This window comes from Panthera pardus, unplaced genomic scaffold, assembly GCF_024362965.1.
Source record: "Panthera pardus isolate Hobbes unplaced genomic scaffold, ASM2436296v1 HiC_scaffold_8, whole genome shotgun sequence".
NCBI lineage: Eukaryota > Metazoa > Chordata > Mammalia > Carnivora > Felidae > Panthera > Panthera pardus.
In genome coordinates, this window is record NW_026527013.1 from 138,834,976 (window position 1) to 138,859,476 (window position 24,501).

A 24,501-nucleotide genomic window follows, 5' to 3' on the forward strand; every position below is an offset into this window, starting at 1 on the left:
GGAGTAAAATACAATTTGAAAAAAATTACGTGAAACTGAAGAATATAGTAGAAAAAAATTTAAAAGCTTTAAATAAAAATTAAAAATAAAAATGAATTTTTTCTCTTTCTGTATTGAAGAAGAAAAGAAAACAAAAAAAGAGGAAAAAAAAAAGAAATCATTTGAAAATTTGAAAAAGTGAATACACTGTAGTAGACTAAAATAAAACAATGGGAATAAAATAGAATTTGGAAAAGTTTACATAGAAGTAAAAAATATAGTAAAAATAAAAATTAAAGAAAAACATTTTTAATAGAAATTGAAAAGAAAAATGAAGTTTTTCTCCCTCTGTATTCAAGAACAAGAAAAGAAACTAAAAAGAGAAAAAAGAAAAGAAAAAAAAAGGAAATCGTTTGAAAATTTGAAAAAATTAACATACTGAAGTAGACTAAAATAAAATGATGCAAGTAAAATTGAATTTGAAAAGTTACACAAAAGTAAAAAATTAAATAAGTAATTAAATAAGTAATAAGTAATAAAAATTAAAGAAAAATATTTTTAATAAAAATTAAAAATAAAAATGAATTTTTTCTTTCTGTATTCAAGAAAAAGAAAAGAAGTGAAAAAGAGAAAAAAAAGAAAGAAAATTGAATAGATGGACCTGCTAACAGATTGAAATAGGACTGAAATTACTTTGTTTTCCCCTAGAAGTCAGACTATGAAGTGCTTTCTAGTCTATAAACTAAGCAGGGGGTGAGACTTGTGTTCTTGAAGAGTGAGGTTGGCCCAGTTGGGCGGGGCTTTGTGTAACGGCTCCATTCTCCACTAGATGGTGCTGCTAGCCTACTGGGGTGTTGTGTTGTGGTGCTCATAGGTGCATATGTGCATGCGCGGGAGCGGTGAAAATGGCGTCACCCAGCTACCCAGTCTCTAGTTTTGGAACTCTGTTCTCCCGGATCATCAATTGCTAACCCGTCCTCTGTCTTCAGCTTTTGTCCACTCCCCGCTTTTTCATTGTCTGTGGCCAAGCACCAGGAAGTACCTCTCTCCTGAGTTTTGTCTCAGATGCGGCTGTTTTCCACCGCCCCTTACTTCTGAAGGACTGTGGCTTTGACCCTTTCTGCCCTTCTGCAGGGGGGGGTCTCACTGAGCAATGGCCGAATGCCAGCCACACCCAGGAAAGTTTGCATTACTGTGCTGCTGCCGAAGCCCAGAGACTGCAGCCAGGTGCCAGCCCGCCCCAGAAAAAGTTTGAGAGATAGTGTAGCAGCAACATTTCAGGAATTATGGAAAATCACAACACACATCTGACACCAGGCTTCACCCTTAAGGACCTTGTTCCAGCACCAGCGAATGTGACCGTTCTCTGGGCTCTGCTGGGACCAGGTGGCCTCAACAGTCTCTACCAAATGTTCTTCCAGCAGTGGAATTGCTTTTCCCTGTGTGGCCCAAGAACCTCCCGGACCCCACTCCACTCCTGGGGATTTGCCCTTCCCAGCAGAGCATCTCCAGGTATCAAGCTGCAGAGCTGCAGACTCTGTGCTCCCCTTGTTTACAGTCTTAATGGAATTTAAACCCTCTCCTTTCTCCTTTCTCCCTTTTTAGTTTAGTCCCTGTAGCTATTTCCACTTTTCCACTTTCTCTGCAGCTGCCTTTGGGGAGAGGTGCTTTTCCAGTATTCTCCCCCCATCTCCATCCTCTCTCCACCTGCAAAAGTGGCTCCCTGCCTGCTGCAGCTTCTCTCTCCCCAAGTTCACCTCTCTGTGCCACATACCTGTTGAGTTCTGTGGTTCAGGTTGTGCAGATTGTTGTGTTAATCCTCAGATCAGTTTTCTAGGTGTACAGGATGGTTTAGTGTTGGTCTGGCTGTATTTCATGGGCGCGAGACACACAAAAAACTTCCATGCTGTTCTGCCATCTTGGTTTCTCAGGCTTGTCGTGACACAGTCTTTCTTAAGTGCACATGTTCCAAAGTTAAGGCAGTCCCTGTAGCCCATATCTCCTGCTTATGGGTCTGTGGTGTACCACACAAGGGCTTGGTCTGAGGGAGATGGGGTGGACTCTGGGTGGAGACATGTGGTTTCTGGCAATTTCCCATCGTCATCCTCCTACTTCCCCTTCCTGTCATGTCTGTCTAACTACCTCGTCTGACAAAACTACCGCTCTACACTGTGCTATCTCACTAAGAATAGATTAAATAGGTCTCGGGGGCTACTTCTTAGTGACATAAGTCTACTAGAAAGAACAGAGGACAGGCATGCATTGAGCTAGATAGTTAGGATGGGTAAATGAGTTAGACACAGATCTTGCTGATAAGCAGATTGCTGCCTGTATGAGTGAGGGCAGGTACACTAAAGGCTAAATGGCTGTTGATAAGTGCTGTTGGAAAGGTCCAAAAGCAAAAATGGGGTCATTCATGGAGACAGATATAATTGGATTGTTTGAGAGTTGCAAGGCCAGATATGCCTCTTAGGAAAGCTCTACTAAATTTTTAAAGGAATTCTCTATTCTGGATAAAAGGTATAATATACACACACATACACACACACAACATATATGTAAAATATACTTTCCACCCTTTGTTCTTACCATTTATTCCCTTAATAGTGACTATTGATAAATAGGTAAATATTGATAAATAGATCTTAATTATCATGTACTAAAATTTATCATTTTTCCCTTTATAATTAACAATTTTTGTGTGCCATTTCAGAAATCTCAGCCTACCTTAAGGTTATAAAGTGAATTTTCTGTTTTCCTCTAAAAGTTTTACTCTCCTGTTCACATTTGGATCCACTAAATCTAGATCTACTAGATCTATTTAGAACTCATGTGCTTAAGATGTGAAGTAGGGAATCATGATTCACTTTTTTCCGTAAGGATATCCAAGTGATACAGCACTCTTTACTGCAAAGGCAGTCCATTCCAACTACATAGTAATTTTTCCTGTCCTAAAGAAAAAACATGACATACATAAAGTGACTATATATGTATGGATCTGAGTTCTCCTTTCTCTTTCACTGTTCCCTTTGTCTGTCTTTGCATGCATATTTCACTATCATGACTTCTATAGTTTTATATAATCGGTTTTCCTACCTGGTAATGAAAGTCGTACAGTAGCTGTTATTGTTCAAGATTGTTTTAACTTTTCATTTCCATTTAAATTTTTAAATCAGCATGTCAGTAAACACATGCTGTATAAAACACATGTGTATAAAAGCCTCTGGGGTTTTGATAAGATTATTTGACTCCATAAATCAATTTGGGGGCAGTCAGCACCTGCACAATACTAACTCTTCCAACCCATGAACTTGGTATTTCCCATAATTTTAATTTCCCATAATTTTAATTTTTACCTAATTCTCTCAAGAAAGTTTTATAATTTTTAATATAGATGTTGTTCACATCATTTGTTAGATTTATCTGTATTTGATATTGTGTTGTTATTATGAGTTATATTGTTTTAAATTGCATTTTCTATTGTTTCGTACTGGTACATAGCAATATAATTAATTTTTGTATATGGGTCTTATGTGCAGTGACTTTACTAAATGCATTTACTAATTCTGATAGTTTGTAAATTCAATATCATACATGTACAATCATGCATTTGCAAAATATGACGGTATCATTTCTTCATATCCAATCTTTATGACTTTTTTCTTTATTGCACTGGCCCAGTCCTCCAATTCAGTGTTAATCAGAAGTGGTGATAGCAGGATGTTTTTGTCTCATTCTTTATCTCTAGGGGAAAGCTTTCCCAATCGGTCATCCTTAAATACAATGTTTGTTATAGGCTTTGGAAGATAATCTTCGCTAGAATAAGGTTTTGTTGTTTTTCGCAAACTGGTATTAAGTCTTCTCAAGTGATTTTACTGTATCTGTTAAGATGGTTATATGATTTCTGAATATCTTTCATATGTAAAATAATCTCTCCAGGATCTTACTAGTATAACCTATGTAGTTGTGTATGTAAGGAAATTCAGAATATGTTGGTTTTATCACCATTTTTGAAATATACCTAAAATATTCTTAAAATTTCATTTCTGATTAAATTTGTAACAAACCATATGTCTCTGTTTCATAGAAGCTTTGAACCGCTGAGTTCCAGTGTTGAGATCCCAACTGAGATATATGTTGTTACTTTGTAGGGAAACAGTCTGCATTAGATCCCTTCATATTGCTGAACCTTCTGCCAAACTCAACTGACAAATATTACACTTACAATGGCTCATTGACATCTCCTCCCTGCACAGACACTGTTGACTGGATTATTTTTAAAGATACAGTTAGCATCTCTGAAAGCCAGGTAATCTTGGAAATTCAAACAAATGCAATCATTCAAAGCAATTTAAAAATAATTAGTTTCTAAGCTTTACTACTGAATATCTATTTTAAAGCATTTACAGACGCCTTTGAATCAGATATGTTAAATTATATGTTAAATGATCTTTTCCCCAGTTGGCTGTTTTTTGTGAAGTTCTTACAATGCAACAGTCTGGCTATGTCATGCTGATGGACTACTTACAAAATAATTTTCGAGAACAACAATACAAATTCTCTAGGCAGGTGTTTTCCTCATACACTGGAAAGGAAGAGATTCATGAAACAGGTATGTATTGAAATACAATTTTTCTACTACTTTTACAGATTTTATGTTGTAGGGGGTAATTGTGGAATAATGGAAAATATACAAGACTTAGATATTTAGAAATATTTGATTATTAGCTTTGTCACTTTAGATAAGCTGTTTAACTTCTCTGAATCTCAATTACCACATTTATAAAATAGCATTTAAGGGCGCCTGGGTGGCGCAGTCGGTTAAGCGTCCAACTTCAGCCAGGTCACGATCTCGCGGTCTGTGAGTTCGAGCCCCGCGTCAGGCTCTGGGCTGATGGCTCGGAGCCTGGAGGCTGTTTCCGATTCTGTGTCTCCCTCTCTCTCTGCCCCTCCCCCGTTCATGCTCTGTCTCTCTCTGTCCCAAAAATAAATAAAAAACGTTGAAAAAAGAAAAAAAAATTAAAAAAAAAATAGCTGTTCCTCCCCACATGAATAACCCCATTTTGCAGATGAGAAAAACTGAGATTCAATAACGAAAGTGATTTTTTTAAAACGCATGGTAATAGATAGCAAAGCCACATACACACTTCCAAATTCACTTCATGGTGTTTGCCTGTGCTAAGAGCTCTAGGAAATGAATGATTAAGAAGCCGTGGTGTGCAGAGCTTGAGGAGATCACTTCTAGTTGGGGTAGTCAAGAGCCTCTGCAAGGGAATGACATTTGAGTGGAGTCTTGGTGCGTGATTTGGGTTTTAAGGTGCTCACGTCTGTGTTGGCAGCTCCAAGGCAAGAGCATAGCATGAAGTAGGGATTGAAAGCAAATGCACTGAATTATTAATGAATACAAAGAGAGTTTTTCCCCCCCGGTTTCCTTCTTTGGGAGAAAAGAAGTTTGTCGACCCAAGCAATGGAGAGGACTCCAGGGGGAAAGTCTCCAGAGTGCCCTTTGTGTCTTTTGAAGTTGACACAACAGGCAGAAGCCTTTGAAAATGTCCAGAGGACATAATCAGATGCATCTACTGACTTTTCCTTTCCAGTTTATACTGATAGTGTACTGGTTAATGAAAGAAATAGGTGACGTGGCCTTTGCTTTGGGGACTTAAAACATTTCCAAGTACATGGCCATCTTTGATTTCAGCTGTACAATGAATTTTTGGCCATCTAAAGTATTAATCTAATCATCTTCTTTTGAAGATTAGTATTAAAAAAGCATGTTATTTAAAAACATTACATGTTTTAATGTACCGTTTGTGAGAATTACTTATCCTTTAACAACAACAACAAAATAGAGCCCAAGACAACAGTGATGAATAGCTACATTTAACGTGACAATGAGTTTCTAGTTAAATTGCCCCCAAAGGAAGAAATCTCATTACATTTCTACCAGCAATACTAAATACTATAACATTCTGTCTGGTAAATAATAGACAATTGATTAGGAAAAAAAAAAAACTAGATTTAACCATCTCCTTTTAGAAAATATAATGTACCACATAACAAATTAAATAAATATGATTTTTTTTGTTATGTACTTTTGTCAGTTGTATTTTATTAAAACTCTTCAGTCGCTCTCCATTGCTTTTAGAATAAAATCGAAACCATTCATCATTACATGGTAGGTCCCGTTTAGCACTTATGAGTCTTAGCGTTTACTCCCTGCCACTAGCTTCCTTCTCTCATACTGAACTCTTGGACATCCCCTGAAGAAGGAAGGCCACGTTCTCCTAGGTTACAGCCCCTGAAGAAGCAAGACCACATTCTCCTAGGTTACATCCCCTGAAGAAGGAAGGCTACGTTCTCCAAGGTTACATCCCCTGAAGAAAGGAAGGCCACGTTCTCTGAGGTTACATCCCCTGAAGAAACAAGACCACGTTCTCCTAGGTTACATCCCCTGAAGAAGCAAGACCACATTCTCCTAGGTTACATCCCCTGAAGAAGGAAGGCTACTTTCTCCAAGGTTACATCCCCTGAAGAAAGGATGGCCATGTTCTCCTAGGTTACATCCCCTGAAGAAGCAAGACCACATTCTCCTAGGTTACATCCCCTGAAGAAAGGAAGGCCACATTCTCCTAGGTTACATCCCCTGAAGAAGCAAGACCACATTCTCTGAGGTTACATCCCCTGAAGAAGCAAGACCACGTTCTCCTAGGTTACATCCCCTGAAGAAAGGAAGGCCACGTTCTCCGAGGTTACATTTTACATGCTGTTTCCTTGCCGTGGCATGTTCCTCCCTGCTGTTTCACTTGTTTCTCTCTTCCTCATTCTTCAAGACTCAAGCAGACTTTGCATCCACGGGGGAACCATCCCTGCCTCTATCTCCATCCTCATCAAGTCTGCCTGTGGCCCTGGCATAGGACTGTGCACTCGTGAAGGTGCCATAGTCATAAAGTACAAAATCAATGACGCTCATCTGGAGGTGTGTCATATGCCCAAGTGCTCCTGTGTTGTGCGCATCCAAAGTACACAGTAGTTGCCATAGTATGACCATTGTCTGTTTACTTATTCATCTCCCCCATTGGACTCTGAGCCCGTGAAAGAAGTAACTAAGTCTTTACCTCCATTGCTGGGCTAAAGCAAAGTTCTCATTCACCAAATACCGAATGATGGAAAGAATCCATTTTCATATAATAAAAACAGAGTGGTTGTGCTTGATGGGTGCCTTTTGCCCTGTTTAAGTATAAACCAAATGTAGTTCCAATTCAGTGTCAGATATTGTTCATTTCACAGTTAAGTGATGAAGGCTAAAACAAAGGCTATTTGTTTTGAATAACAAAAACAGTAATAACTACCATGTACTGTGTGGACCAGTGTGTTCAACCAGGCATTGAACCATATGGATTTGATTTCAGCCTCCCAACACCATCATGAAGTTGGCTTTTTTTTTTTTTTCTCATTTTACAGTTTGGGAAGCTGATGTTAAGTGGCTTGCCCAAGTTCACAGGACCATAAAGGGCTGGAGTCAGTATTTGAACATATCTCATTCTAAAGCTTTCCAGTTCTGCTGTGCTTTATAAGGGAACATAATTTCTGCATACATAATTTATGATGAAATTTTATAATAAAAACTGATTCTTAATGACATGAAACTTTTTTAAAAATAGCATTGGGTTGGGGCGTCAGGGTAGCTCAAGTGGTCGAGCACCTGACTGTTGATTTTGGCTCAGGTCATGATCCCAGTGTCATGGAATCAAGCCCCACATCAGGCTCAAGCTGGGTGTGGAGCCTGCTTAAGATTCTCTCTCTTCCTTTGTCTCTCTGCCTCTCCCTCTCTCAAATTAAAAATTAAAAATTAATAAAAATTAAAATGTTAAAAAAATAGCATTGGCTTTTTTCAAAAACTGGAGTGATCAAATTCTTAATTTTTCCATCATGAATGTTTTGCATTCGGTAAACACTATCATTTGCCATGTGCATATTCCTGTGATGGTCTTCTTCTTTTTTTAAGTTTACTTATGTATTTAAGGGGGGGGGGGCGAGCAGAGAGAGAGAGAGAGAGAGAGAGAATCCCAAGTAGGGTCCGCTTAGCTTGATCTCATGACTACAAGATCACGACCTAGGCTGATATCAAGAGTCAGATTCTTGATGGACTGAGCCACCCAGGTGCCCTGGTTTTCTTCTTAGTACACACACTATCCCCCTTCAACTTTCTGAATTTGAAAATAAAAATTGAGGATTACATTTATATCCAGGATTTAATCTTTATTAAATTTAATCTGAAGATTTTTTATTTTTTAATAAAAGTTCAATATTACATGAACATTATTAAAAAGGCAGAAAACACAGATAAGCACACATGAAAAAAATAAATTTCCATATAATGTCACAGTCCAGGGATAACCACTATAAGGGCTTTGGTGAATATCTCTCCAGGCTTTTGGCTTAAATTAAATGTATATTATATCTCACAAAAGGGAGACTATACTACATATATGTTTGTTGATTTTATTTTACTCAGTGGTACAAATATATCATTAATGCACCATTCTTAATTTTGTGTAGTATTCCACTGTATACTTATAACAACTTACTAAACCTGTTCCTCAATTTCAGACACTCAGGTTATATTTATATATTTTGGTGCTATAAATATCTAGCATCCTCCTTTTGACCAAGACAGAAGTAAAGGGTGGCATGAAGTTGTCAGTTTTCAGTAAACACATTGTAGAAAAATATATTTTGCACAAAACATTGCAAACAATTGCAAAAATCACATAAGGTCTGTATATCTATGTAAACTCCTTGAGGGTAGAGATCAGGCGTTATTCATTTTTGCATTCATAGCAGGAACTCAATAAATGTTTGTGAATGAATGCATAGTTTACCAGAACTTCAGTCCTTTAGTTTTGCATTTTTATGTAGAGTTGCCATTTATTAGAGGCATTTCTTTTTGGCATCATGGAATGGACACTGACTCTTCTAAGAATCACAGAATTTAATAGAACCTTGAAGGAGTTAGTAAAAACTGTCTTTTAGATAATGAGGAATATGTGTGAATAACTGTATGAACCCAGCAAAAGTATAATGTAGGTGAAGTTCAACTTTATCCCATGCTTTCCAGACACCAGATGCTTTCTTGCTGCCTTCTTATCCCACTAGCAGTGGGACTCTCCCACTAAGAAGCAGGGGCGTTCTGGAGTACAGTGGGGAAAATCTTGGGCTTTAAAGTCCATAGACTTTTGGTATTAAACCTCAGTGCCAGTACTTATTAGTTATATGAAAATGGTCAAGTTACTTCACCTATAACATGAGTTAGAAGGGCCACCTTGTTGTGAGGTTTAAATGGGCTAATGTTTGCAAAGAAATACAGTCTCTTGAACTTAATGTGTCCCAGACTGAAAGCTACTACTATTGTAATGTGTGTGTGTGCACACTCTTGTGTGTATGTGCACATACATGTGAGGACAAACTATCACAAGTATGGGGTGCTATTCAAGTTTCCCATGTTTAAGGCTTTTGTTGAATAAAATCATAAATACACTTCAGATCTCATTTGCTGGCCTTGCAATATATTCAATGCAAAGTTTCTTTAATAATACAGTATAAAATGCTTTTCAAGGTAGGTTTGCATGAAAGGAGTGTCCTTATAGCTTAATATTGCATTTGAGCTATGAGAAATTTTCTGTAATTTCCTGGAAAATGTGATGAATTAAACATCACTAGACTCATCTTCTTGAAGGTCAGTAGTTTTAAATAGCATTCATTAAGGGCATGTGTACGTTAACACTGTACTCCAACTGTATGCAGAAACGTGACCTGAAGATTATTTACTTCTTAGAAGGTTATATATTACAAATCGAACGGTTGATGGAGTTACAGCGTGTCCCTGTAAAAGACTGACTGAATTAAGCAGAATCTGAAAGATTCCTTTTGGCCACTTATCTAAAGTAAGCGATGCAATCATTGAGAAGTACAAATCAGCGGGGGATAATTTCCAATTACTATTTTTAACATTTGTGGGCATGTTTACATTTGTTTTATTAAGATCTGCTGCCCTCTGAGGGGAAATGATGACCTTAATACTGGTTGTCTTCTAAGTCTATAAATCTTCGAGCTCCTCACAACAAAGTCATCAAAATACCTGTCTCAATATGTTTTGAAGTGAGGCTCATTAACTTCAGACAAGAATGTGGTAGATTCATCAGTGTGGATCACAAAGTATTTCTGTCATGGGCCATGTTAAACTGCACCAAACTTCAACTCCGTGGGAAATAACAGTAAAGTCTAGTGACATCTTAGGTAATTGCGACATTTTCTCTGCCACTCCCCAAGAATCACCACTCTGTCTTTTTACCTGCATCCGTGGTTGTACTCGTAATCCATGGAGCTAAGGCTGGTCTCCCTCAGGGCACCTGCCCTTCTTCCAAGCTAAGCACAGAACGGCAAAGACTCCTGTCTCCCTTAGCCATCCGCATCAGCTTTTGTGTTTAGCTGAGAGACTGGTCACAGCCAGAGTTGTCATTTATACTTCTCCTTCTTTGTTTATTTCCCTTTTCTTTTTCCACTTTTTTTTTTCCTTCTAATACTCATTGCTTCACTCTTTGGTACTCACTCTGCAAGTAATGTGCATTCCTCTGTATGAGGTATTTACTCTTCATATAAGTCTATGTAAGTGATGAGAAAATACATGACTTTGTATCAACCAAAATTTTGTGAAACTTTTACAACTCTGAGTGGGAAGAACGTGTAATTTTGAAAAATACAAGCTAACTTGGTCTACATGGCATATTTTTTACAAGTTTATTTTGCATTCTTCTGTCAATGGGGGATAGGACGTAGAAACTCAAAGCACCCATTATGTTTAATAGCTTACTGAAATTAAAGGTTAGAAGTTAGCATAGGAACGAGCTTCCTAAAGGCAGGAACAGCACTGTCTGTAGTTGGATGTCCAGAGTGCCTGGAACCAAGTAGATGAAAATTGAATGTTAAAAATAAGTTTTGGGGGTGCCTGGGTGGTTCAGTCTATTGAGTGTCCGACTTTGGCTCAGGTCATGATCTCTCAGTTCATGAGTTCGAGTCCCACGTCGGGCTCTGTGCTGACAGCTCAGAGCCTGGAGCATGCTTCCGATTCTGTGTCTCCCTCTCTCTGCTCCTCTCCTGCTCACACCCTGTCTCTCTCTGTCTCAAAAATAAGTAAACATTAAAAAAAATTTTTTTTTAAGTTTTTAAGGAAGAACACTTACAGCTTCTTTATGAAGGAAACTACATCCTCATTCTTTATGTATGAGCAACCTTGCATTTGTACTGAAGCACTTACTTGTATTCTGTGTGACTTGACATGGACCCCAGATTTGTCACATGATTTGGCTCATGGCCAAGGGTTTGCAGGAACCAGTTTCTCCTTCTTGGCCAGCATTCCTGAGAGAATCAGTAACTGTGACCCACATCACATTTAGCTTCTGGAAAGGAATCTAGACACACGATTCAGTCCTAAAGAAGAAAATGAGACATCAATCTAGTTCTGAACTCCCCATAATCAAGGAAATTATTTATTGTCATGATTTTATCAATTGGTAGCTTATATCTGATGTCTGAGTATATGTTGATCTGGAGAACCATTCTTGATTTTCAATCCAGATAATGTGCTTTTTGCAGTATATGCTCTTCTAATAAGATAAGTCCATTTCAATAAGAAATATAAGAAAACCTGGAAAATTTAGTGCAAATTAATAACATATTCCATGGTCATACCCTGCTTTTTTTAGAATGCCAAGTAGTGTATATGGAATGAACTACATTGTTGTTTTAAAAATCCATTCCTACCTTATAGAAGGTCAGCCCTTTGGCAAGATAATAATATACAGAAGTACAGGTTTTTCCTCTTGAAAACATTTTATTTTATTATTTTTAAATGTATTTATCTTGAGAGAGAGAGAGAGAAAGGAGGAGAGGAACAGAGAGAGGATAGAGAATCCTTGCTGTTATCGCAGAGCCCGATGCGGGGCTGTGTCACACAGCCCTGGGATCATGACCTGAGCCGAAACCAAGAGTCGGATGTGCAACTGACTGAGCCACCCAGGTGCCACTTGAATACATTTTAAAGTATATCATCTTTACCCCATAAAATCCTGTATTTTAGCATCTAAAAGGTAAAATTTAGTTGCAGCTTTATAATATATTACTAAACTACTGTGATTATCAATAAACAAAAGGAACATTTAAAAAAATAAATTTCTAATTAAAATGTAAGTTTAAACTATTAAGCAAATTATCTATAAGCTCTTACTGATTTATAAAGAAGAAAGCAAAGAAATAAAAACTTAATGACAAGGAAATACAAGTTTCTTTTTGAAGTCCTACTTCATATTAATGCTGATTCTTAAAATTTGAAACATCTGCTGATTTCTACAATTAAGGCGAAATAAACACAGACATTCAACCAAAGTAATTTCGCGCTAATTAGGCAGCAGTCCTTTGGGTATTTTGCAGCTAATAATTTATATTTTCTCAAGAGATTTTTGCTTTGTGTCCATGCGTGAAATTTTAATGCGTTTTAAAGTAATTTCATTTTGTAGGAAGAGAATAGTTCACTTTAAATCATTCCTACTCTCTAAAAAGTGGGATTGATTTTTGTAGGCCAAAATATACAGATTATACTGTCAAGAATCACTTTCAACCTTCTAAAAATGAACTTGGGCTCATTAGAAGCAAGACTGAGGCAATCCTTTTCCTCCAGTGATATAGTTTATGTGAGTAGCTCACTTTTGAGATGATTCGATGGTCTTATGCCATCTGGTGGCCAGTACGGAAGTGTCACTAGATAGGGCACTGAGGGTGTAGTGTAGAAGTAAATTAGAATACATTTTCTTATTCTGAATTCATACTTTTTCATAAATTTGTGGCTTTGAAGAATTGTTCTTTTATTCCCAAAGGAACACCCCATCCTAAATCCTTAATAGACAAAACATAATATTACAGTTTTTACAGTGAATAATCTTGTCTCCCAAGTCATAAAAGTTATACATGCATTATTTAAAGTATATATATTTATATTTTTCTAGATCATTTACATACCATTGCTAGCATAGCACTCATAGGCTAAAACTCCTATTATAAATACTGTATATAAAAGTGAAGTTTCAATTTAGAAGGTCAATTGTTAGTTTTGGGTGCCCTCCTGTGTTCACAAGCAAAACTACAAACTAATAGAGACCAAAGTTTGTTTTTTGTTTTTTGTTTTTTGTTTTTTTTTTATCACATTCTGATACTCCTGTTGGGATGTTTTCATTGAGTTTTTGTGGCAGTGACTTAAGTCAACCGCATGGTCTCATTCAGTGGCTTTGTAACTTCAGGTATTTCCCAAAAGCAAAGCTTGGATTCTGTGAGCACATCAATCTTTAGCTTTAGAGACCTTTCTCTCTCTTTTACAAATTTATCTAACCCATGAAGAGATTATATTTATTGCTTTGCTCCATTAGCACAATATCACAAAATTGTATAATTTTTATCTTTGTAATTATTCCAAATTCACATTATGAGTGCATTTCAGAAAATATCAAAATACTCTTTTTGATGGGACTAAATTTTTGGCATGATTCTCAGCATAGACTTGAATTAATTTGAAGAAGTCCCTGAACAATTTTCAAAATACTTTTTTCAGATCAGACAGAACAAATTTTCCTAAAATCAGTTGCTTAATCTATTTAAAATGCCAAAGTGGTATTTTTGTCAGAAGGTCCCAAAAATTCAGAAATGATAGTTTTAGTTGTTCTCCTATGCTTTTCTTGATAGGGAACTTTAAATTATTTCAAGGATTTTGAAACAACAAAATATCTGATAATAGACCATCTTTTATAATTTAAATTCTCCTCCTTCTGAGCTAAACATATCTGTCAGGTACCAAATAAGAGAAATAAAAACATCATGAACTTGAAGTTATCATTTGTTTATTTCTCAAATTGAATTTGTATGCCAAATATATTCCAGATAGGGTTCTAAGCAATATGGAAATAAAAGCTGTGGTTCTTGTGTTTATTATGTACTACAGGAGTTAAGACCTGTTCAGGGAGGAGGCGGGGGGGGGGGGGGAATAATATAAGAGAACATGACACAAATGTTCAAAATGACACAGATCGCTTCCGCAGAGATCAGAGGGTGCATAACAAGAGGGAACATTTGACCTAGACCTTTTCTGAATGGGAAGGTAGACACAGATAGGGAAAGAAGTATTTCAGATACCCAAGATGGCAGAAACAAAAACTTCACAGTGGAGAAGTGTAACTTTTTACCTTCTGTTGAAATAAAACAGAAATTTTCATAGAGTATGTCTCGTTTGTTAAAATCCTCGAGGCTGACAGTTGTTTCAGTAACTTTTTTTTTTCTCTGAAGTTTGTAGTTCAGAACCAGAAAATGTTCAGGCTGACCCAGAGAATTATACCAGCCTTCTTGTTACTTGGGAGAGACCTCGAGTGGTTTATGATACCATGATTGAGAAGTTTGCAGTTGTGTACCAGCAGTTAGAAGGAGAAGACCAGACCAAGCATGAATTTTTGACAGATGGCTATCAGGACTTGGTAATTATAAGATCAATTGTCTCATGTGTTGATAACACTATAGCTTAATTTTCAAGGTAGGAACTTACAAATGATTATATATTGTTGCTCTAAACTTTGTACGAAACTCTCCAGTGGGGAGGAAGGGAAACAGAAGCAATACTAAATTAGGTCCAGACTCACAGTGAATCATACACTAGGCTCTTACTTGTTTTCAATTACAGGAAGATTACAGCTTTGCCAACAACAACACTATAGAGTAGACACGTAGAGAAGACTTAGAAACTAGAGTTCGTCTAGTGTAGCCTCTCTTTAAAAATAAAAGGTCTCGAAGAACAGTTGACTGTGATTTCACAGTTGTGGAAATAATTGGATCTGGAATCTCCGTGCTCTGATACTGCCATGTATCATTTCTCACACCATACTCTTCCGGCACAAGAAAATAGAGTAGGAGACACTGCATCAAAGTTCCAAGTAATAGATGTGAAGTTAATTGTGTCAAGACTTTTTAACACAAGTCAGATCATCTTTAGGAAAAGATCCACTCCCTCCTCCTCCCCACCCATGCACACAAATTAAAGAAAATAAAGTGTGGTATGGTATGGTTGAATCACTACATTATACACCTGAAACTAATACAGCATCATATATTAACTAATTGAAATTAAAATTAAAACTTTTTTAAAAAGTCCAGATTCTTTCTGACCTGGGCATCTCAGTATTAAACTTTGCCTTGGTAGGGAAGGATTGGCCATAGATTGGGGTCTGGTTGAGAAAACCCTATCTGGTTATGGCCTTAGGAAAGCCCCACTGCAAGTCAAAGACACTGGACAATGTATTTGGACAACTGGAGTCCAGCAAGGCCTGGGAACTTGCATTTAAACAAAAACTGGTGTGGAACATCATGTGGGCAAATTGATAAAACATGTAACAACTTTTTAATCCGGGTGTTTAGAACAGAGACGCTGTGAACATGGATGTTATATAATTTATGGAAATTTGCCATTTTTCACTTCATAATGATATTAAGAAGATAATTCTATTACTACCTGGCTTATATATTGTTATGATAAAGAGATAAATTGTGTTTTCATTGTGTTTTTTCACATTTTGCTCTTTGCAAATAGTCCATGTTTATTTGTCTAAAATATTAATTTGTAGTTTTGGGTACTCATGAATTTGATGAGTTCTAGTTGAAAATGAAACTTTCTAGAATTAAATTTTTTAAACAACAAAAAAGCCTAGTTTTCCAGTATCTTCATAATTCACAGATATCACAAATCCAACTTAACAACATTGCATAAACTTTTTCTTAGATTAATAAGATATAAATATTTTTCATTGACAGAAGTCTATTATGTTAGTACTCTTATGAGAATAATACATTTGGGAGGCCTGGGGGGTTCAGTCAGTTGAGCCTCCGACTTTGGCTCAGTTCATGATCTCACAGGTGGTGGGTTTGAGCCCCAGGTGGGGTTTTGTACTTCGAGCCAGGAGCCTGCTTCAGAACTTGCACCCCCCCCCTCCCCCGCCACCCTCCTCTGCTTGCACACGCACTCTCTCTTTCTCAAAAATAAATAAACATTTAAGAAAATTTTAAAAAGAGTAATACATTTATGTAATTACTGACATCTTTCTTTTAGGGTGCTATTCTCAATAATTTACTACCCAATATGAGTTATGTGCTTCAAATAGTAGCCATATGCACTAATGGCTTACACGGAAAGTACAGTGACCAGCTTATAGTCGACATGCCTTCTGATGACCCTGGTAAGTGCTCTCCTGATATGCCTTTATATAATCTACATAAGGAAGCTAGTTTACTTACTGGATGCAGTGGTGCTTTCTGTCTGACTTTATATTGTTTTGGTTAAAAGACAAAATGATTTTTTTTTTTTTTTACCCGGATCATCCGCCAATTTTGTGAAGCATGGAAACCATTTTCATTCAGCAGATCTGGGACAGGACAATAAGTAAATTTATTCTAAATACTGAATTTTTCTATTTTTAGAAGAAGAATAGCAAAACTGATTGTTATGTCTGTAATGGTCATTGAATGAAAATAGCTATGTGAATATTAAGACTTTTATTTTGATAATGAACAGTTGGTTTCATTTGTGTTTATTTCCTTTTTCAGCCCCCAAAGCATTTTGTAGTAAGTATATACGTGATCCTAGGATCATGTGAGGTACTTTGAAATATCTATACAAAGCATCCAACAGTTTATCTTAGATATTTTTATCCACTTTGTATACTCCTGTGTGAAGTGGGGGAGAGTGCTTTTCTCTTAGCTGATTTGCCAGTACTGTTTCACAAAGTAAAACAAAGATATTGTTTCTAATTGTTTTTGTTTTTGCATGCATCTTCTCTAAGTATTATGGGGAAATCTTTTGATCTAAAATCTTATGAAGTAACTGAATGAAGTACAGATCATAACTTGACAATTTACAAATGCATGTAATTAAAGTCTCTCTTTTGCTAATATAAGCAGTTTTAAAGTAATAGAATGAAATACATATGTATGTGTACATATGTATATGTGTATACACACAGACATCATGCATATGCATATTTATAAATATATGCAAACGTACATACATAAATGTAATATTCTTTGGTCTTCCCTACCATGAGTCTGCTCACTGATATTTTTATAAATTTTTAATAGAGATGGATGGTAATAAATTACATTAATTATAGCATATTCCAATTTGACATATTGAAGGAAAACTGATGTGTATTGATTAGCCTTTGTGGTCTACATGATACAACAGGGTCTTTAATCCATTATGAGCTTGTTCACTGATTACCTCATAGTTGTTCTCACTAGTTAAACTTTTAAGTTAAAGTGTATATGTCAGAGCATTGAGGATAGATTAGGTATCTTTCTAAAACACAGGCTACAAACTTGCCAAGTTACTTCCCAGATTAAAATGTTGACGGCTAATTAATATTACTACTATTATGATGGCAATATCACTATTTGATATTTCTTATGATCTGCCTCATGGCCTGTGTATAATGTATTGCTTTTATATAGCATTGTTTTTCAAAATGAGGTTATTTTTAAATGGAATGTGGCTCTAAATGCTATTGAAAGGTGAGTATCAAATTAACTGACCATGGCTTCAGTTATACTATATCATGCACTGACTGCCGTCCCTCTGCAACATTCCCCATATGGATCCACCTAGAAATTCACATCTTTAGCAGGGCATCATTCACCATATTGGCCAGTATCACATGTGAATTGATGAAATGTGGCATAAAAATCTCCTCTAATCCTATTGTGTATTTCAGGATGTGGATTATATTAAATACATTCATTTCGTTTACTACGTTGGTTTAATTATACTACTCTCATTTCTGCAAATAAAACAATTTCCCAGGAGTTTACAAAAAATAATTGCAGTTATTTATGTTACGCCCTTTCTCACTGTATCCACTCTGCCAAGTTTTAAACTTTCTGAATTTTTTTGTTTTTTCTTTTTGAGATGTTTATTGCATAAAGAAAAACAGATCAAATATCTATTTTCTACAGAAGTGGTTTCTGAGTGATCCTTTTAGACTGAGTCTACACTGGCACAAAGTACAACATTCTTGTGTCGTTTGTAGCACTTTCACATTTGTACAAAATAATAAATATTACACTTGGTTTCCATTTATTCAAAGGCTGGGGACACTGTTGAGCTAATGAGATGTTAGTTTGGGCATACCATTTGATCTCCATGGATGTCTCAGTCCCTTAAAGCATTTTGTACAGTAATAATGTTTTAGTAAAAGATAGTGTTTGATTTGATGTTTCACTATGATATTCCTCTTAAAAGCAAAGGTTAAAAACTTAGATGGCTTATTCCTCAGTTATTCCTACCAAAAAGTCCTTCATCAAAAGCCAATTTACCCAAAGTTTGGAGTCTTCTCATTTTTCATAAAGAAAATATTTGTTCCTTTAGATCTCATTTTTTTTCTGATCTAAAAGGCTGCCATGGCATTTCAATTCATGTATTTTCAATTTGTTACCAAAATTACATTATTTTAAATACTTCTACAGTCAATACGTCACAGTAAAAGTTTTGAAAAAAGTACTATTTTGAGGTTTAGTGTGATGGTGCCCGCAAGAATCTTATGATTTATGTGGCTAATAGAGATGTAAGTGACTCTTGAGTTTGCTGTTTATTTCATGGTTTTTATTAGTACCATTTCATCCTGTTAATTATGTTGTTCATTCCCTTAGTAACATTGTAATGTACCCTAGTGAGTTATATTTTATTATTTTGGATAGGCTTTTTTCTAAACACTGTATTGTTCTTTGCTTTTGTTAAAAAGAAATGAAGGAAGTTATTTATAACTGCCCTCATTCTTTCAATTGTAGATTTCACATATGTTAATCAATATCCATGAAGGAAAACTCAATCTCCCAAATTGTGCCCTTAACTTTAGCTAATCTGATTATTGCTTGTGCATTTTAATTACACTTGCTGTGTACAACAGTATCACCATAAAATTGGCATCCATGAATATTACTATAAATTGCTATTTTAAAATCCATGCATAAATGCATATTAAGAAACCATTTAAATTTGTCCAGGAAACCATTTTAAGGTTAAACTGAAGTGCATAGTCTTTGCAAATACTTTATAGAAAATTATATTTATGAAAAAATAATCCATAATTTTTGTCATTGTAACGAAAATAATCGTGTCATTTTAAAATCTATAATATACAGTTAGTTATTATACAATTATAGAGGATATTATTTAAGTACATATTTTAGAGCCTTAATAATTATATGTGTTAAATTTACATGTGTGGTGAATTAGATCAACACATTTTTCTGTTGGTGCATGCTTTTCAGTTATTTAACAATTGTGTTTGTTAAATCACTATACATCTGTCCTTGTTCTGCCTGTACCACCCTATGCTATGGGTGTTACAATAATATTTAAAATCACAGTTTGAAGAGACTGTAGTCTACGTTGCTTTGACTTTTTGCCCTGTGAGACTTGGCTTTCCTTCAAACAATTAAATAAGCCTTGCTTGCCAACCCATGTCAGTGTTGCTTTTTTGTGTTATAGAATATTAATGTGGTACTAACATGCTCTTTTAGAAAATGTGGCATTACATGTGCTCCAAAACAAAACCAGAATGAACTAATAGCTTTTGCTGAGTTGTCACACATACGTGAATTTTATATGTTCACTGACAAAAAAAAAAAAAAAAAAGAATTAACAGTCTTTGCTGTTAGACGTTTTGTAGGCTTCATGCAGTCTATTTTGACCAAGTGAGTGAGAAGTCTATAAAGCAGTATAGTATGTCAGTAATGCCTGAGTCTGATCAGTGGCGACTAAAATATCGGTTATTTGTGAGGAACCAGCAGGCCAAAGGGTACCGAGTGTGCAATCTTGTGCCGACCACCAGAGCTACACTTTGGGTGCTGTGAACTCTCAGACTCAGAAGTATGGCCTCAGAATCTCCGGGTAGATAGAAAATTTGTGAAATTATTTTACTTCAAAATTGTTCTGAAGAGGCTCAGCAGGAGAGCTCTGGATTGAATGGGGAAAGGCATATTGAATTGCTCCTGGGCAACCACAGAATTTTAGTTAATTCAAATAATCTAATAAGAAACCAAAGTGAAGATCCTTCAAAGAGGATTAATACTTACAGATATGAAGACACCAAGACTTGGGGTATTCACCCAGGAGAGTGCCATGAAGCAAAGAGGGACCAAAGAACTGCTTGGACCCATACATTTTGCCTCTAGGCTCCAAAGCAGGCTAGAAGACGTCTTATCTCTTACTTCAGTAAACAGCAAAACCAGTTTCAGTAGAACTCACTGATGCTCTTTGAGGGAAAAGTAGTGGGTAAAATCACATATTTTAACTTAATAGGAACCATATAGTTAATTTATGCTGCAGTAAATGGATAAAAATAAATGCAATAATAGGGAAATCAGTCCTCAATGTGATAATTATATATACCCTATGCCAGCCTTGACAGTCAATAAGAAAATTACTTTTGCTTATTAAAAGTATCAAGTTAGGTAAAGTTAGACCATGTTTTTGTTTGTTCCCTTGTTTGTTTTTAATTTTAAAATATTTACTTAAGCACGTTGAAGAGAATGGATTATCACTGAGTTTTTTTCCCATAGCCTCTTAACAGAGAAAAATCTACAGTATAATATATGTATCACTAACAAATATTTGTTATAACTTGCCCTTATTAACATTAAAATATTTTAAAAGTATGTGAAAATGTATGACTCCATTTAAAAGCATTTCAATAAAGGGGCGCCTAGGTGGTTCAGTCGGTTGGGCATCTGACTTCGGCTCAGGTCGTGATCTTGTGGTTCGTGAGTTTGAGCCCCATGTCGGGCTCTGTGCTGACAGCTTAGAGCCTGGAGCCTGCTTCGGATTCTGTGTCTCCCTCTCTCTCTGCCCCTCTCCGCTCATGCTCTATCACTCTCTTTCAAAAATAAGTAAACATTAAAAAATAAATAAAGGCATTTCAACAAATTATGTATTGTCTCACATGCTGAATTTGAAGGTTTTTATGTGCATGAACTTCTCTAACTGTAGTTTATAGAAAATCATGTTGAAATTTCTTAATTGTCTTTTACAGCTTAGTTGCATCTCATCTTTCAACTCACATGTATTTGTTTCCTTGGAGGTTATAGAGATACAAATGTTTCAGACTATTTGAAATCACTTTAATTTGAAAATGTGAAGAATAAAGAACATGAAAAACAAAACATAGAAAATGGAGAACATTAATGATCCAAATAAAGGTTTCCAAACTCTTTCACGGTCAGTTTCAACAAGAAAAAAAAAATAATCGAATGTTAAAATTTAATTCAGGGCTAAATTAACATTGTTCAGGGTAAGTAACTTTGAGATAGCTAAGTAGTCAAGAGTATTAATTTTATCTAAGTTCACTTGAGAGCGTGACTTCACTTCTAAATTTGTCCTGAATTCTCCTCTAAATGGAATCCACACACAGGACCACATTTTATGGCTTTACATTTCTTAGTATCTGGGAGTTTTCTGTTAAAAGTAGATTCAGTAAAATCTATCATAATACAGGCCTGGATTTGATAAACATTTCATGTTAGTTCAGTTTTGCCTTTGAAAACTTTATAGAGTATGCATTTCTTCTGAGGATACCTAGAGGTATAAAACAGAACATAAGCAGCATTGGGGTAGTAAAGAGCATGAATTTTGGAGATGGAGTGAGAGTCGATGAAATAACAGGACTAAGAGAAGGAATCCTGCAGTAACGCTTATTTAAACCCAAGTCCTACGTGGCACAGGTGAAGCATAAGGAACCATGCTTCTGCAGGTGGCCCCTTGGTAATTTGACATTGGGCTAGATTCCTTGTTGGAGAGAGGGACCCAGCTCCTAATCTTTCCTCACACTACTGATAGGGTTTGTTTTAGGATTGAGACATCCATGTACTGGAAATAAACGGATTTTGGTCATTGGGAACAGCAGACTTGACTGACCCTGGCCAGATCTTTGCGGACGCACAGCTAAGTTTCCCTGGCGAGAAGGAACCAGATCCCTCTGGTCAGTCCTTCCTGTGGCCAGCCAGGTTGGACCTGCTGGAAGGTACTGTCTGTTTGGTGCAGCACCCTGTGTACATATAAGCATCAGCCCAAATTCACAGTGTAGAAAAAATCATTGGGCCCTCCACCAGAAGAGGAACTGAAAGAATAAGTAGCTGAATAAGAAAATAAATCCTGTCAATTCTCCTCCTAATCCCTGGCATTTCCCCAATTATCATCTATGCTGATGAAAAACTATTTGGGTTTTTTATACTCAGCCTGCCCCCCTTTCCCTTCTTAGCTTCAATCACACGTAGAGGGGAGAGGGGAGGGGAAGGGAGTTGGATTAGAGGATAGAAATGAAGTTTTTGAATGCAGTTTCATATAGGCTTATGTTGTGGTGTGTTACGTAGTGTTCAGAAGTGTTGAAACACAAATCTTTAATTTTTATTTTTGGAAATTCTGTATTTTGAAAGCTAACAAGTCTTTTTTTTTCTCCCCCTTCCCTCTTTCCATCCAAAGGTAAATCCACACAGCTGAAATAATTGAATAAACATTTTAATAATTTTGTTTCTAATTTTGTAGAGCTGGACCTCTTCCCTGAATTAATTGGAACTGAAGAAATAGTCAAGGTATTATAGCTATTTTTATATTAAAATGTTTTAAAATTAAAAAGCCTTTTTTGAATTGTTGGTTAGGTTTCAGATGTTACTTTAATCAAAGTTCATGTTGCATTATTCGTCGTAGGGTTAGTTGTTGAGCTTTATAGATAGTGATATAATCGACGTACATGATTCTTTCATCAAGAGTTGGACATCACTTTGATAGTATAATAAAAGTAACAGATGGAAAAGGGTTGGTGATAATGAAAAAAATTAACGTTAAAGATCATTATAGCTATAAACTATAGCTATAAATCAGAATTTTCTTCAGTGTTCAAGTTTTTCTAAAAGATTAAAACAACATTTAACCAATTCTTAGTATTTCTACAGTTGATTTATAATTAACTTAACCAGTGGTTGACAGATTGATAACAAATATGAGCCAAAACATAAGTTGTATGTATTCTTTCCCCCATTTAGTCTGAATATTTGTGTTTGGATTAGTCATATGATAAGTGTCTATTGCTAGTATAATGTCCTGTAAGTAAATAGGTATTTGAGAATATTTATAGGGGCACCTAGGTGGCTCAGTTGGCTAGGCATTCGACTTCAGCTCAAGTTATGATCTCACCATTCATGGGTTTGAGCCCCTCATGGGCCTCTGTGCTGACAGCTCAGAACCTGGAGTCTGCTCCGGATTCTGTGTCCCACACTCTCTGCCCCTTCCCCACTTGCGTGCTCTCTCTCTCTCTCTCTCTCTCAAAAATGAATAAACATTTAAAAAGAGAATATTTATAAATTCTAACATTGTCTTAATTTCTAAAATAAAGAAATAATGACTGATGTATCTTCTGTTTCATCCTAAGCCCAAATATACTGGTCACCTTAACTGAGATTATATGTTAAATCCAGATGCTATTCCTAATGTAGTACAAATGTATGCATATGCACATATGTGTGTATAAGATCATAGAGTGTAATAACTATTATCTGGCAATAAATACTAATTAGATTGTTTTCACATGTATAATTATCTCAATAGTTTATGTATCTTATGGCAGTTCTGTCTTGCAAAGGATTATTTTAGCAAAGTGAGCAGTCCACCTTTGAAAGAGTTCACAAAATTCTGCCAAGGATATTTGTGTGTGGGTGGGTGTGCATGTGTGCCCATGTGCATGTGCACGTGGATAGGCATATACCTAGAAGTGATCACTGGGTGGCAGACTGCCAACTTCTTATTGTATTTTCACATGGCAGAGAGCAGAGCAGAAGAAACAAGCTCTCTCATGACTCTTCCTGTCAGGGCACCAAGCCCATTCATGAAGCCTCCGTGCTTATGACCTCATCGAGTCCCTGATACCTCCCAAAGTCCCCACTTCTTAATATCATCACTTCAAGCGGTAGGATTTCAATATAGGAACGGGGGAGGGGGGGAGGGCACAAACACTTAGCCCATAACACTACCCACTACCATTGATTCCTGCGGGAATGAATGATGGAGGTTGGCAAAACAGATACATGGAATGTATCTGTAATGGCTTTTATTTATTTTTTTTAAATTTTTTTTTAATGTTTATTTATTTTTGAGACAGAGAGAGAAAGAGCATGAACAGGGGAGGGTCAGAGAGAGAGGGAGACACAGAATCTGAAACAGGCTCCAGGCTCTGAGCTGTCAGCACAGAGCCCGATGCGGGGCTCGAACTCACGGACTGCGAGATCATGACCTGAGCCGAAGTCGGCCACTTAACCGACCGAGCCACCCAGGCGCCCCTGTAATGGCTTTTAAAACTGAATGTGGAAGTGAATAGTTTAGGGGATGTTTCTCAGATT

The 24,501-nt window shown here is 36.3% G+C and overlaps 1 protein-coding gene across 4 annotated transcripts in view; it reads left to right on the forward strand.

Annotated features, from left to right (window-relative positions):
* Positions 1-24,501, forward strand: part of PTPRZ1 (protein tyrosine phosphatase receptor type Z1) — a 183,631-nt gene that overhangs the window by 107,846 nt on the left and 51,284 nt on the right. For all 4 annotated transcript variants that reach the window (XM_019452563.2, XM_019452564.2, XM_019452566.2 and 1 more), the window contains exons 7-11: positions 4,131-4,288; positions 4,441-4,591; positions 14,365-14,549; positions 16,172-16,298; positions 22,655-22,701. In XM_019452563.2, the coding sequence (XP_019308108.2) occupies positions 4,131-4,288; positions 4,441-4,591; positions 14,365-14,549; positions 16,172-16,298; positions 22,655-22,701 (668 nt within the window). The remainder of the gene's footprint in view (positions 1-4,130; positions 4,289-4,440; positions 4,592-14,364; positions 14,550-16,171; positions 16,299-22,654; positions 22,702-24,501) is intronic.